We start from the raw sequence: 13,860 nt of genomic DNA, 5'->3' as shown, positions 1-13,860 counted from the left end.
CCACTGTACTGTCACTCTGGCTTCTAAGTTTTGCAAATTCATTAAAAATTCTGACATTAGTGCTTTGTCTAACAGGTGAGCAAATATTTTCTTACAGAGTTGGTGGATGTGGGGGTGGGGGTGGGGAATGGCGGCATGGTTTCTAAGTGCAGAATCTTTTTCATATGGAAAATATGTTCCTTCAGAGCATATTTCAAGTCCCCATGTCCTCAAGCACCATCTCTCAGTTTTCACCACACATTGAGAGATGTCAATCTGTTGTAAAAACGAGGGAAGAAAATATGGAAGATTAAATAATTGCTTCAAGTTCTCATGTCTATCAGAGTCCAGGTTTAATTCCAGGCTGCTTGATCCTGGTACCCAAGCAGTCATTTGTGTATGACCTACAAGCTTTATTATAAACTGTTCTATAGTTGGCCGAGTAAAAGCATAAGAAAATGGGGCTGAGCAGTAGTACACGGGGCACAATGCTTGTCTTGCACGTGGCCGACCCCGCTTTGGATCCCAGGTATTCCATATGGTTCCCCGAGCCCCGCCAGGAGTGTTCCCTGAATGCAGAGTCAGGTGTAAGCCCTGAGCACAGATGAGTGTGGCCAAAAACTAGGAAGAGAAAGTTGTAAAGACGTTTAATACTACCATGGCTCCATAGTGTAGAAGGCATGTGTAGCCTCCTGCAACAAAGCACCACCAGCTGTGGGTGTGAACCTGTGAAGTCGTGCTGTGACATAAGAAAACTAGTCCTGACCTTCCTGAGGGTTTCTGTACAAACGAGATAACTGGCCCATCCTGCACCCCAAAGTCCTGCTGCTGGGGGAGTGACCCCGAGGCGGAGTAGGGCAGCCCCTGAACACTGCAGGTCACGGCCCAACCCACTCTCTGTGCACATATTATAAAATGCACGTACTTAACCTGCGTGCATCTGTATACAACACACACATGGCGGCAAGCTGCAGACATCACAGTCAGGTCCATGGAAAACAGGTCTAAGAGACCGGCCTTGCAGGGTGGGGACCGGGACTGACTTGGGATGTGGGTGCCAGTAAGTTTGCACGACCTGCAGGAGTTGTGTAACATCCTATTTGGGGTAAACACACACGTGTCCCGACGTTTTGGAAGCTGCAACGCCCAAAGCCCACTTCAGTGGTGATCTATTCTTGAGTTGCTCCATACTAGCTAGTTCAACCAAAAATGCTGGCTTTTTTGTTTAGTTTTTGGGTTCATTTTTTAGAGCAACTTGAGTACTGTGCCCATGAAGAGGGTCACCACCTTTCCATTCAGGAGGGCTGAGCTGCCTGACCTCCCCAGAGCCATCCAGCCCTCCCTGCCCCAACCTGCCCATTTTCCCTCTTCCCCTCCCCCTTCTCAGGCCCCTTCTAGCAAGACCCCTGCTCGTGCCAGGCACCCCTGTCCCCAGGTGTACTTTGACCTGCGCGTGGGCGATGAAGACATTGGCCTGGTGGCCATCGGTCTCTTCGGGAAGACTGTGCCCAAGACAGTGGATAATGTCGGGGCTTTAGCCACAGAAGAGGTAAGTGGCCGTCAGAGATGAGCGGCAACAGCTCAGGTGGGGGAAGCTCTTGGACCAAGGCCTGGACCATCCTTGTGAAGAGCCCACAGAGCTGTTTTCCTGGATGCCTTCCTCTCCCCTCCCCTACCCCCCTACCCTTCTTTCCTCTTCTCTCCTCTCCTCTCCCCTCCCCTCCCCTTCCCCTTCTGGTCCTCTCTCTTCCCTTCCCCTCCCCTCTCCTCCTCTCCTCACCCCTCCACCTTGCTCTGCTCTTCTGTCCTCTCTCCCCTCTCCCTTTCTCTCCCCTCCCCTCCCTCCTTTTATCTCCTCTCTCCTCTTCTTTTTGCTTTCCCAATCCCTGTTCAGCCAAGTGCAAGTCTAACGCCTACCACTGAGCTCTCTCTTCGGCTTCCACCTTTCATCTTTAAGAGAATGTACTGACCAAAGGAAAGATATCTGTGGAGGGCTCGAGAGATGGTACAGGGCTCTGTCGCTCGCCTGGCATACAGCATGCTGGGCATCACATCGCTGCAGGGTTCCTCGAGCACCAAACGATGTGGGTCCTCTCTCCCCCATAAACACTCCCGTAAGAAAACACTTGGGGCTGGAGCTCAGCAGAGAGGAGAGGGCATTTGCCTTCCATCCAGCCAACCCAGACTCAGTCTCTGGCTCAATTCCATATGGTCCCCAGAGCCCATCAGGAGTGACTCCTGAGCACAGAACCAGGAGTAAACCCTGGTCACTGCCAGTGTGGCCCCAGAACCAGGAAAAGAAAATACAGGGGCTGGAGCCTGTGGGTGGGGCAGCTCGTTATTACAGCAGGCAGGGCACTGCCTTGCATGTGGCCAACCCCATTCAATTCCCAGAAACCCGTATGGTTTTCCAAGCCCCACAGTCAGCCCTGGGCATGGCCAGATGTGCGCATCACCTCCGCCCCCTCAGATACATGTCTGCACACCTTGGTGTGAGCTCACTTTCATTTTTTAGGGCACAGGTTCCCCGGGTGATTGAGGGCCAGGGCCCTCCTTGCCTGCCTGAGGATTGTACCCAGAGATAAGGTGCCGGGTCACACTTGCACATGTAATTCACGTGCTACAGCCTTTTGCCCCATTGCTGTCTTCCTCTGCACACACGCCACAGCTTATTCCTTTTGGTTTTCGGTTTTGTGCCTCACTCAGTGGGCTCAGGTATCACCCACCTGGCTCTGAGCTCAGGGCTCACTCCTGGCAGAGCTCAGGGAACCACATGTGGGGCCAGGGATTGAACCCAGGTCAGCCCCATGCAAGACAAGCACCTTCCCCACTGCACTAGCTCTCTGCCCAAGAAATTATTCTTATGGGGGCTGAGATGGGGGTGGGGTGGGTGCTTGAGCCAACCTGCCAGTTCTCAGGAGCACTTCTGTTGGGTCTTAGGGGACCATATGGGAGTGCCTGGGTCAAGCTCGAGCAAGGCAAGTCCTCTGCCTGCTGAACTGTATCAGTCTGGCCTCCACAAACCCATCCTGCCTGGTGTGGCTCGGGGGACCCTATGAGGTGCTGAGGATTTGATCCTGAGTCAGCCACCTGAAGCGCTAGTGCCCTGCTCACGGGCTAGTCCCACAACCTGACTCTTAGGGAGCCAGAGGCCCAGAGCCTCCTAGGCTCATCTTGGCTCTGTGTCCAGAAATGACCCGTATGGCTTGGGGGACCCCTGTGATACTGGAGAGTGAACCAGGGTCGGCCCTGAGAGACAGGCGCCTTACTCATGTTCTGTCTCTCTGGCCTGTTTCCAGCCCCATTGGGGGTGGGGTTCACTTTTTGTTCCTTGGGGCCATTCTTGGCAGTGCTCAGAACTTACTCATGGCTCTGCATTCAGGGATCACTGCTGGCGGGCTCTGGGACCAGGTGGGTGTGGGGATCAAACCTGGGTGTGCTGCCTGCACGGCCCGCACCCTGCCCTCTGCGCTGGGTGAAGGGGGAGGATGGGGCCTTGGCTTAGCTGACAGCCACCAGGGTCTCCAGGACCCCAACAGCTCTGGTGTGTGTGTGTGTGCCTGTCCCCCAGCCCGTGCTGCCTCCTCACCTGCCCTTTGTTCCCCCTTTTTTCTTTCTAGAAAGGATTTGGCTACAAAAACAGCAAGTTCCACCATGTGATCAAGGGCTTCAGGATCCAGGGTGGAGACTTCACCCGGGGCGACGGCACTGGAGGTAATGCTGGCAGAGGGCAGGCGTGTGGAGGGGTGAGACGCCCCCGGCCCGCAGCAGCAGCAGTCAGGAGGGGCAGGCGGCCAGCGTTGGCGACTCTGGCCTTACCCGCCTAACCACAGACTGCTGGACCGGTCTGCACCCAGGGTGGCCTGTCTCGGATGCTCCAGGGACGGGGCCGACTGAGGGTCAGAGCGCCAGAGGGGACCGCTTTCCCCAGCTGTACTCTCTCTGCCCTAGAACTTACTTTCGGGGTGGGGTGACAGGGAAGGGGTGTGGGTCCACACCCAGCGGTACTCAGGGATCACTCCTGGCGGTGTTTTGGAGACCATATATGGGGTGCTGGTATCATACCTGAGTCAGACTTGTGCAAATCACATGCCCTGCGGGCTGTGCTCTCACTCTGGCACCACAAACCCATGGCTCCTGGTGGGGCCCAGGGGACCGTATGTGGAGCTGGGGATGCGAACCCGAGTCGGCCACATGCAGTACAAGGGCCCCGCCCACTGGACTCTCCTCCTGGGCCCGGTCCCAGCACCCCATCTCACTCCACGGCCCTGGCACCCTCGGGACAGGGGTGCGGGGACGCAGAGTTACGCTCCACCAAGAGCTTGAGGACTCCCAGCTGCCCTCTCCCCGTCTGGACATGGCGGGCCGACTCAGGTGCCTGCTGAGGGCACAGCGGCCCTGGCACAGCAGATCCGTTTCCTCCCAGCCCCAGAGACTCAGATGGGCCCCAAGGAGATATTTAAGGTTCAGACTCATAATTTGTTTGGTTTAGGGCCCCACCTGGTGGGGTTACTTCTGTCTCTGCACTTGGAGATCAGTCCGGGGACCATGTGGGGTGCTAGGTCTGAACCCGGATTAACCGAGCCCAAGGCAAGCACCCTCCCCGCTCTGTCCCTCCAGCCTGTTTGCTGGTTTTTCATCCTCCTTGGAAGCCCCGGGGGTCTCTGGACGGTCGCACTTAGGCCAGTGCAGAGGGTGGACAAGTCCCGTATCTAAGGAGCTTGAGGACTGGACCCAGCGCCTCTGAGGCAAGTCCTCTGAGCTCACTCACTGTCCAGGACAGTGCTCGGAGCTGTGGGGTGGGGGAGTAGGTCAGGTGCCTGCAGGGCACGCCTCAGGCCGAGGCAGGGAGAGGGATGAGCCGGCCTGGCTGGGGACTTGTGGGCAAAGGTGAGGCAAGGTCAAGGTGTGAGCTCGGGTGGAGCCCAATGGACTGTCACCCACGGGAGGCCCTGGGATTGCCCCCCACCACCACCCGATCCTCTGAGTTCCCACCATCCCCCAAACGAAGAGCCAGACTTGGGGGCCTGGAAATGGAGCACCCGGGAACAGGACCAGGGGCTTGTCCTGAGTGACATTCCAAAGCCCTGGTGGGTGTCCGGGGTGATGGAGGGGCTGGACCAGTTTGTGAGGAGCCCAGAGAGGGTCTCGTGGGGAGAAGCCGAGATCCCAGAGCCGGGTCCCAGGGTGTGGAGTCCCTGCTGTGCCGTTTCCCGGCTCCCGGGGTTGGTGTGTGACACTTGCTGCAGATCCAGGCCACCGTCTGTGCCAGGGACAACAGTGCCTCAGCTGCACGCAAGGAAGCGCCTTCCCCGCTGGACTGTCTCTTCTGCCCTCCACTTTTCCTTTCTGTTCACTCTTAGGAAAGAGGCACTTGGCTTTCTGGGGCCCACGTACCAGCCCCTAACCTGCCCCCTGTCCCCCTCCAGTGCTCTCCTGCTTAGGGGAGGGACAGTGTGTTGTGCTGGGGATTCAGACTGGGCTCAGCAGGTGCAAGTACCCACGTGAGCCTTCCGTAGAAGCCATCACAGTTCTGCCATCAGAGAGGCTGTTCATAAACTCTGGCTTCCAGAATGAATTTATGATTTATGGTCAGGAGAGATTTCATTTTTTTAAACTGTTATTTCGCGCCGTGATTTACAGTACTGCTCTTGGGGGAGTCTTGCACGAGCATCGAGCACCGGGCCCTCCCCTACTACCGCTTCCCTCCACCAGGGTCCCGGGAATGTTTGACTTGTGTCTTTACGCACTGGGCTGTGTGAGAGCTTCCAGGGCACCGAGGGATGGCCGGAGGCGAAGTTCAAGCAGCCCTTGCCCAGGGCCGCGTCCATCAGCGCTTTGATGTCCAGACCAGAGGGAGGAGGGGACAGAGGTGTGTGTGAGCCTCATGCTCCGCCTGGCTGGCTGAGGACGGCACAGACCGAGGACCCGGCTGTTGCTCGTCCGGGAACCAAGCTCCCCGATCTCTCTTCCCAGGTAAGAGCATCTATGGCGAACGCTCCCCTGATGAGAACTTCAAGCTGAAGCACTGAGGGCCGGGCTGGGTGAGCATGGCCCACGCGGGCACAGACACCAACGGCTCCCAGTTCTTCATCACAACGGTCAAGACCGCCTGGCTCGATGGCAAGCACGTGGTGTTCGGGAAGGTTATCGAGGGCATGGTGAGTTGAGGTGGGGGTGGCACTCGGGGCACTGTGGCCCCGGCAGCGCCAGAGTTGACCCCGCACAGCCAGCCCCGCACTCAGACCCATGCAGGGCGGCAGAGCTGAGGGGTCGGGAAGAAGGAGCCAGCCTCTCGGTGCACCCCAACTTCTGAGTAACCCCGGGGCCTGTGTCCATCCCTGTGAAGCCCAGCCTGGCCTGCGCCTCGGGGACCCTCCCGAAGGCTGAGGCCCCCAGTGGCGCTGGGCCCAGGGGCCTCCAGCTCCCTGTGCTCGGGGTCTCCGGAGCCCTTCCTCAGCTTCCGCTTCCCCTTCCAGGAGGTCGTGTGCAAGGTGGAGAGCACCAAGACAGACGGGCGGGACCGGCCCCTGAAGGATGTGACCATCGCTAACTGTGGCAAGATCGAGGTGGAGAAGCCATTTGCCATCGCCAAGGAATAGAGGTGCAGGGAGCACTTCCTGCGAGCACGTGTCTGCAGCCAGCAGGGTCCTTCCGAGGGCAGAGACTGCCTCTGCGCCATGTTTCACTAGGTGTTGCTGGTATCCAGGGAGCAGACCCCACCCACATCCCCACGCCCGGTCACCCACCCACCAGGCGCGGTTTTATAACAAACTCCAACCCACCTGCCCAATATAAATAAAAGGTGGGTTAGAAACAACAACAACATCAATAGTGCAGCTGTTAGGAAAGATGAAGTCATGACACTTGCATATAGGGGGGTCAACATGGAAAGTATCATGTTAAGTGAAATGAGTCAGAAAGAGAGGGAGAGACATAGAAAGATTGCATCATTTGTGGAATATACAGTATCAGAATGGGAGACTAACACCCAAGAATAGTAGAGATAAGTACCAGGAGGATTACTCCACAGCTTAGAAGCCAGCCTCACATGCTGGGGAAAAAGGCAGCTCAGATAGAGAAGGGACCACTAAGTAAAGGGTGCTAGGAGGGCCCACTCGGGATGGGAGAGGCAGGTTGAAAATAAACTATAGACTGAACATGATGGCCACTTAATACCTCTATTGCAAATCACAACACCCAAAAGGAGAGAGAGCAAAATAAATGAGAGGCAGGAATGCCCTGCCACAGAGGTTGGGCGGGGTGGATGGGTTGGGGTGGGGGGTTGGGAGGGATGCTGCGATCCTTGGTTGTGGAAGATGGGCACTGGTGGAGGGATGGGTACTCAATCATTGTATGACTGAAACAGAAGTTTCTAAGTCTATAACTGTACCTCACAGTGATTCAGTAATAATAATAATTAAAAAAAATAAAAGACAACAAAAACCAAGAAACCCTGTGTGGGGGCCGGGTTCCTGGACCTGCAGTGCCCCTGCACTCCGACCCAGCCTGTCCCTGGGGGTTCAGCCTCCACTCTCCCCAGGGACCACCCCAGGCTGTCCCCCAGGAACACTGTTGGCTCCTCACGTCTAAATTGCCTCCAGCTGCACCTCACCCAGCTGCTCGGGGTGAAGGAGTAACCCCCACTCGAAGCAGTCGGACCCCCTCGAAGCAACCCTGTCCCCTCACCCTGTCCCCAGTCCTGCACAGGACCTGGGCTGCTGCTGATCTTGGGCCTTGGGGGCTAAACCCCAGGCCCAGACCTAGAGGACAGTGGCCCTGCCCTTGTCTGGGCTGCTAGGACAGGGGCATGTGACGGTGCTGACGGTGGCCTGTTTCCGGGGTCAGTGGCCTCGAGCCTCTGGCTGGCTGTCGGGCAGGCTGTCGTAGAGGCCCTGGAGAACGCCTCGGACCACCACGCTGGGCAGTGGCTCTGTGGGAGGGAACGACCGTGAGGGGCCCAGAGGCTGAGCCCCATGGGGTGAGGGCAGCTGGCCACCCTGGACAAAGCCTTGGCACTCAGCTCAGCTCGTACTGCTGGGCTGCTGGGACCCAGAGACGGGGAAGCTGCGCCCATTCCCCACACATGCTCTCCGGGGGACCCTCAAGCGGGCTCGGGACGCAGGAGCAGGGACCTGACACCCAGGGGAGCAGCGGGAGCTGATGGGAAGGCGGGCCGGAGCCATAGGACAGCAGGGAGGGTACCTGCCTTGCATGCATTGTCCTGCACCACGTATGGTCCCCCGACCCTGCCAGGAGTGATTCCTGAGCACTGCCGAGTGTGGTGCCAACCCCTCCACAATGTAAGGCTCCCCCTCCTCTGTGCACCTGGACCCTAAAACACGACTCCTAAGGCAGGTACCTACTCACCTGGAGTGGGGCCGCGGACATAGGGATCCAGGCCAAAGCCTAGCACAGGCGGATGGCACGGCTGTGCGCTAGGAAGGCAAGAGCCCATGAGTCATGGAGCGGAGGGTGGGGTCGGGCCTCCTGTTGCTGGACTCAGGGATCACCTAACCAGGGACCCACCCAGGAAAGGGGGACAGGAAAGTTGTGGCCAGCAGGACATGCCGTCTCCCCGGATGGCCACCAGGGGGCAGCAGCAGACAGGCGCAGGTCACAGTGCCAGCTGTCACCAGGCAGAAACTTCCCCAGAGCCAAAAGGAGAAGCAATCAGCTCCTGGGGGTGGGTGTCAAGAAAGGGGCAAGACTAAGTGGTGGAACCACCTCTAAGGGCTGCTGATTTATCGGGGACAGATCAGGTCAGGGGAGCAGATAACAGCCCCTAGCCTGCCACCCCCAACACCTGGCCCTTCTGCCAAGCCACGGACCTAGAAGGCACTCACCCCCAGCTGCTGGTCTCGGGGTCTGCGGGGGACTGCAGAAGACCCAGGAATTGCAGAAGCTCCTTGGGCACTTCCCGGTTCAAGTAGAGGATGCCCTGGAGGACAGTGAGCAGCCAGCTGGGCCATTTCACACAGGGGCCTTCCAGAGCCCCTCAGAGCAGGAGGGGGTCCGTACCCAGCACAGGGCCAGGAGTAGCCCCTGGGCACAGCTGGGTGTGACCCCACACCCTAAAGGATCGGGGTTTCCAGGACAAGAGCACTGAATCCGTCCCAGGGACTTTGCACATCCTCCTCCGAGACTCTCTGACATGGGGACAGTCAAGCCTGTCCCATCCTGCCAAAGCAGTGCACGGGGCACCCAGACTGGAGAGAGGCAGCTGCCCCTGCCCCGCACCTGCCTGCCCCTCAGTCTCAGCAACTCGGGATTTTCAGGCCCATGTCACTCCAGCAAAGACGCTGGGGGCAGTGAGTGACTTGCCCCTCCCCATCCCCACGCCCTGCCCAGTGTCCCCCCTGCAGTGGCATCCCCCACAATACCTGGATGTGGGCCCCCAGGTACCCCACACAACTAGGCTCCCAGGTGCCTTCCAACGTCCCCACACACACACACACACACAGCCCTGCATATAGGCCCCCCGGGAACCCCACACGCACCAGGCTATCAGCCCCCAGGCACCCCCCTCACCTGCACGTAGGCCTCCAGGCCCAGCCGCTGCTGCTCCAGCCCTCTGCTTCTCCAGCCAGGCAGGCGTTTGGAGGGAAAGTCAGGCACTTGGTACAGTTTCTTGATCTGCCAAGAGGTCCCCATCAGACACCCGTGCAGATGCTAGGGGGTGGGGCGGGGGCAGGCGGCCAGCTTCGGGGGCCAAGGGCAGGGCGGGCTGGGACGCGCCCCCTCCCTCCCCAAGCCTCAGGACCGCGGGAGGGTGGGGGCCAGGCTGTCCCAGGGCTTCGGGGCAGGAGCCAGTCGGGGTCCTAGGGCACCTCACCCGCCGGTGCAGCGCGTGGAAGTCGCTGTAGCGCCTCAATAGCGTGTGTCTGCGCCCGCCGCACCGCACCTGTACCCGGAACACCTGCGGGAGCGCGTGAGGCCGGCCCGGCAACGCCAAGCCTCCCCGGGACCCTCCCGCCTCCCCACACCGCAGGCGGGGCTCAGCCGAGACCCCGACCCGCCGCCCCCGGGGCAGGTCCAAGGCGGCTCCGCGCCCCGCTCACCAGGTGGCCTTTGTCTGGACTCTGCCTGGACCCCGCGGCCTCAGGGCCCGCAGACAGGATGTGAACCAACAGCATCAGGGTCCAGGCCCGCTAGCGCGGCGCTAGGAATGAAGTCTCAGCTCAGAGGTCTCGGCTGGCCCTTGCCGGATGGCCCCGCCCCGGCCCCGCCCCCGAAAAGTGGCCCCGCCCACTCCCCCAAGCCCCATCCCCAATCTCCGCCCGCCCCTGGGCGCTGTGCCACGCGGAGTCTGGCCTCGGCCCGCTCTTATCCCCGCCCCTCGACACGTAGCCACGCCCAGTTCTCTCCGGCCCCGCCCCTAGCGTCGGCCCCGCCCAGACTTCGCCCCCTCGGCCCTTCCCACCACGCCCTGTCATTTCGCTGTCCTGGTCCCGAGTCCCGCCTCCGACCCCTGGGCGCGCCCCCGACTCCGCCCGACCCTGCTCCCTCCAGGCAAGCCCCGGTCCCGCCCAGTCCCAAGGCCCCGCCCGGCCCCCCCCACCCCCCCCCCCCCGGCCCAGTCCGGGTGTTCCCCAGCGTCCCCTGCTCCTGCCAAGGGCAGATTAGGACTGGGCTGGGTGTGGACTCTGCCTCCTAGGCACAGCACCCTCAACCCCGCACAATTCTGAACCATCACCCAGCCCTACTCCTAATTACAAGCCCCGATATATTCTAATCTTGACCTTTACGGATGTCAAACCCAACAACTTTCCTAAATTTCAAGATCACTGCATACTGAACATCCACGGTCTTTTTTGGTTTGGTTTTGGTTTGGGGGCCACACCCGGGTGTGCTCCTTCCTTCCTTCCTTCCTTCCTTCCTTCCTTCCTTCCTTCCTTCCTTCCTTCCTTCCTTCCTTCCTTCCTTCCTTCCTTCCTTCCCTCCTTCCTTCCCTCCTTCCTTCCTTTCTTCCTTCCCTCCTTCCTTCCCTCCTTCCTTCCTTCCTTCCCTCCTTCCTTCCCTCCTTCCTTCCCTTCTTCCTTCCCTCCTTCCTTCCCTCCTTCCTTCCTTCCTTCCTTCCTTCCCTCCTTCCCTCCTTCCTTCCCTCCTTCCTTCCCTCCTTCCCTCCTTCCTTCCTTCCCTCCTTCCTTCCCTCCTTCCTTCCCTCCTTCCTTCCCTCCTTCCCTCCTTCCTTCCCTCCTTCCTTCCCTCCTTCCCACCTTCCTTCCTTCCTTCCTTCCTTCCTTCCCTCCTTCCTTCCCTCCTTCCCTCCTTCCTTCCCTCCTTCCCTCCTTCCTTCCCTCCTTCCTTCCCTCCTTCCCTCCTTCCTTCCCTCCTTCCCTCCTTCCTTCCCTCCTTCCCTCCTTCCCTCCTTCCTTCCCTCCTTCCTTCCCTCCTTCCCTCCCTCCTTCCTTCCTTCCTTCCTTCCTTCCTTCCTTCCTTCCTCCCTCCCTTCCTCCCTCCCTCACTCCCTTCCTCCCTCCCTCCTTCCTTTAACTTTTTTTCTTCTTGTAGTTGAGATGATGTGTTGCAGAGTTCTCAACTTTCTGGTATTGATGCACCACGTTACTGCCCCCCATGTCCAAGGTGCCCCCCAACCCCCATCTCTGTGTCACTTCCAGCCCGTGCTCCTTCACTCCCAGCCCTGGCCTGCCGTCTGGTGATTGATAATTTTGGTGCAGACTGTTCCCTCCTTAGCACCACCCATATGCTCAGTCAGGCTTATGTTCCTGTGATACTTCCTGGCAGCCTCTTTATTCCTCTGCCCCCCACCCCCACCCCCAATAACAAACCCAGGCATACTCAGGTACATATTTGAGTATCTAAGGTTTCTTTCAATACAGCAGATGCTATTATTCGCCCCTGGGGTGGGAGGAGACCTATTAGTCTGGATCCCGCCCTACACCTGGGGCCTGGGGCCAGGCTGCCACACATTGTATCATTGGGGTGGGGGGGGGGGCAGAAAATCTGGGCCAAGGCCATCAGTGCTCGGGGATCATTCCTGGAAGTGCTTAATGGAGCATATGCAGTGCAAGCAACAGAACCCAGGTGGGCCCCATGCAGACCTCTGTTCTCTGTCTGTCTGTCTGTCTGTCTGTGTCTCTCTCTCTCTCTCTCTCTCTCTCTCTCTCTCTCTCTCTCTCTCTGCTCAGGTACTCTATCATTCTTGAAGCATTTTTTTAAGGGGATAGAGAGATAGTGCAGTGAGGAAAGTGCTTGCCTCTCAGATGCCCAACCAGGGTTCGAGCCTCAGCATCCCATAGGGTCCCCAAGCACTGCCAGGAGTAAGTCCTAAGTGCAGAGCCAGGAGAGACAACCCCTGAGCATCTCTGGCTGTGCCCCCTCATAAAAAAGAATTTAAAAAAAATTTTTTTTAATGTTGTTGTATTTTAGACCATTTCTAGCGGTGCTCAGGGATTTCTCCTGGCTCTGTGCTCTTGGATCCCTCCTGACGGGCCTGGAGGGATCATATGAAATGCTGGGAATTGAATCACGGTTGGGTGTCTCAAAGCAAGCATCTTACCCCTGTACCATCTCTCTGGCGCCTCTGCACCCAGCATTTTCCGCCATAGGGCCTGTGGTCTGGCTGCTGTCACTCAGAATGGAAGAGGAAGCGAGAGGCCCCGAGTTAGAGGGACAGTCATCTGGAAAGGCTTGTCACAGCCCCTGAGAGAAGGGGTCTGGCTCAGCTCGGACGGGGTTTTTCTCTGTGGGTTTTTCTGTGCCCATATGCACCTATGTGATCTCTAAGTTTCGTGGTTTTAGTTCTTCCTTCTGTTCTTTGTCACTTCAACAGCATTTAGGATATAAGACCGCTCTGCAAAGATCAATTGTATTCTATTGACTAACAACAAACAATAAAGAATTTAAACAAAATTTAAAGAAACTTGAAGTGGTTGAGAGTAAGTTTAGGAAAATTGGGACAAGCTCTAGCCACTGAAAACCATGAAGCATTTCTAAGAAATAGTTCTCTTTTGTTTCTTTTACTTGGAGTTCATTAAATTTCTTGGATATATGGGCTTAAAGGTTCAATCAAATCTGGACAAATTTCAACCATTTCTGTTTTGTTTGGGGCCACACCCAGCGATGCTCAGGGCTTACTCCTGAGTCTGTGTTCAGGGATCACTCCTCGTAGTGCTCAGGGAACCATCTGGGATGTCCAGGGAACAAACCCGTGTCTGCTGAGAGCAAAGCAAGCACCCTACCTGCTGTACTGCTGCTCTGGCCCAGCCATTACTTCTATTTCTTTCTTTCTCCCTGGAAATTAAATTTCACAGAAAATGGCTGTTTGGTATTATTCCACAGGCCACTGACTTTGTTCTTTGTTCTTCCCTCTGATTCTGTGCTTCAATGCTAATAGTTTGAATTGCTGTGTTTTTAAGTGTCCTGATTTGGAGGGCAGAAATGCATTATTATCATCTAAATCAAGATTCCAGCAGTTGTTTGATATTGAAAAGCTGATTCTAAAATTTATATTGGGGCTGGAGCGATAGCACAGCGGGTAGGGCGTTTGCCTTGCACACGGCCGACCCGGGTTCGAATCCCAGCATCCCATATGGTCCCCTGAGCACCGCCAGGGGTGATTCCTGAGTGAAGAGCCAGGAGTGACCCCAGTGCATTGCCGGGTGAGACCCAAAAACCAAAAATAAAATAAAATAAAATAAAAATATATAAATGAATAAATAAATATAAAATTTATATTGAGGGACTGGGAGATAGGGCAGAGGTTAAGGTACTTCCTTCCTGTGACCCACAAACTAAACAAAACAAAAGAGAAATTAAGAAAAGAAAGAAACGGGCTAAAAACAACATACAATTCAAATTGAAGGCCCGAGGCGGATAAACAGGTAGGCGCTGGCCTTGCATGCAGCTGCCTAAGGT

At 57.2% G+C, this 13,860-nt stretch overlaps 2 protein-coding genes across 3 annotated transcripts; one reads left to right on the top strand and one right to left on the bottom strand.

Annotated features, from left to right (window-relative positions):
- The first annotated feature begins 964 nt into the window (after positions 1 to 964).
- LOC101542680 (peptidyl-prolyl cis-trans isomerase B-like) lies at positions 965 to 6,598 on the top strand. Its single transcript, XM_055133842.1, is given in 4 exon segments — positions 965 to 1,528; positions 3,600 to 3,693; positions 5,956 to 6,140; positions 6,459 to 6,598. Coding segments are annotated over 4 exon segments (681 nt in total). The 5' UTR covers positions 965 to 1,249; the 3' UTR covers positions 6,582 to 6,598.
- Positions 6,599 to 7,772: 1,174 nt separating this feature from the next.
- Positions 7,773 to 10,195, bottom strand: SNX22 (sorting nexin 22). Of its 2 annotated transcripts, XM_004611820.2 has the most exons (6): positions 10,041 to 10,192; positions 9,815 to 9,898; positions 9,511 to 9,615; positions 8,826 to 8,920; positions 8,350 to 8,417; positions 7,773 to 7,912 (listed from the first exon to the last, which is right to left on the bottom strand). In XM_004611820.2, exons 1-6 carry the CDS (start codon positions 10,113 to 10,115, stop codon positions 7,824 to 7,826), a joined length of 516 nt encoding a protein of 171 aa, XP_004611877.2. In that variant the 5' UTR covers positions 10,116 to 10,192; the 3' UTR covers positions 7,773 to 7,823. The 2 variants fall into 2 exon arrangements, with proteins under 2 accessions (XP_004611877.2, XP_054989818.1); XM_055133843.1 differs by lacking the exon at positions 8,350 to 8,417 and having other exon boundaries at positions 10,041 to 10,195.
- Positions 10,196 to 13,860: the final 3,665 nt, after the last annotated feature.

This window comes from Sorex araneus, chromosome 3 (genome assembly GCF_027595985.1).
Source record: "Sorex araneus isolate mSorAra2 chromosome 3, mSorAra2.pri, whole genome shotgun sequence".
NCBI classification, from domain to species: Eukaryota; Metazoa; Chordata; class Mammalia; order Eulipotyphla; family Soricidae; genus Sorex; species Sorex araneus.
Note: the sequence above shows the minus strand (reverse complement) of the source record. Positions and strands in the feature narration are given on the sequence as shown.

Excerpts from the sequence above, each read along its gene's own strand:
- SNX22 (XM_004611820.2), bottom strand. The coding sequence starts at position 10,115 with ATGCTGTTGGTTCACATCCTGTCTGCGGGCCCTGAGGCCGCGGGGTCC. Across the intron at positions 9,899-10,040 it reads GTCCAGACAAAGGCCACCTG|GTGTTCCGGGTACAGGTGCG; the intron begins GTGAGCGGGGCG and ends GCGCTCCCGCAG. Across the intron at positions 7,913-8,349 it reads TGTCCGCGGCCCCACTCCAG|AGCCACTGCCCAGCGTGGTG; the intron begins GTGAGTAGGTAC and ends TCCCTCCCACAG.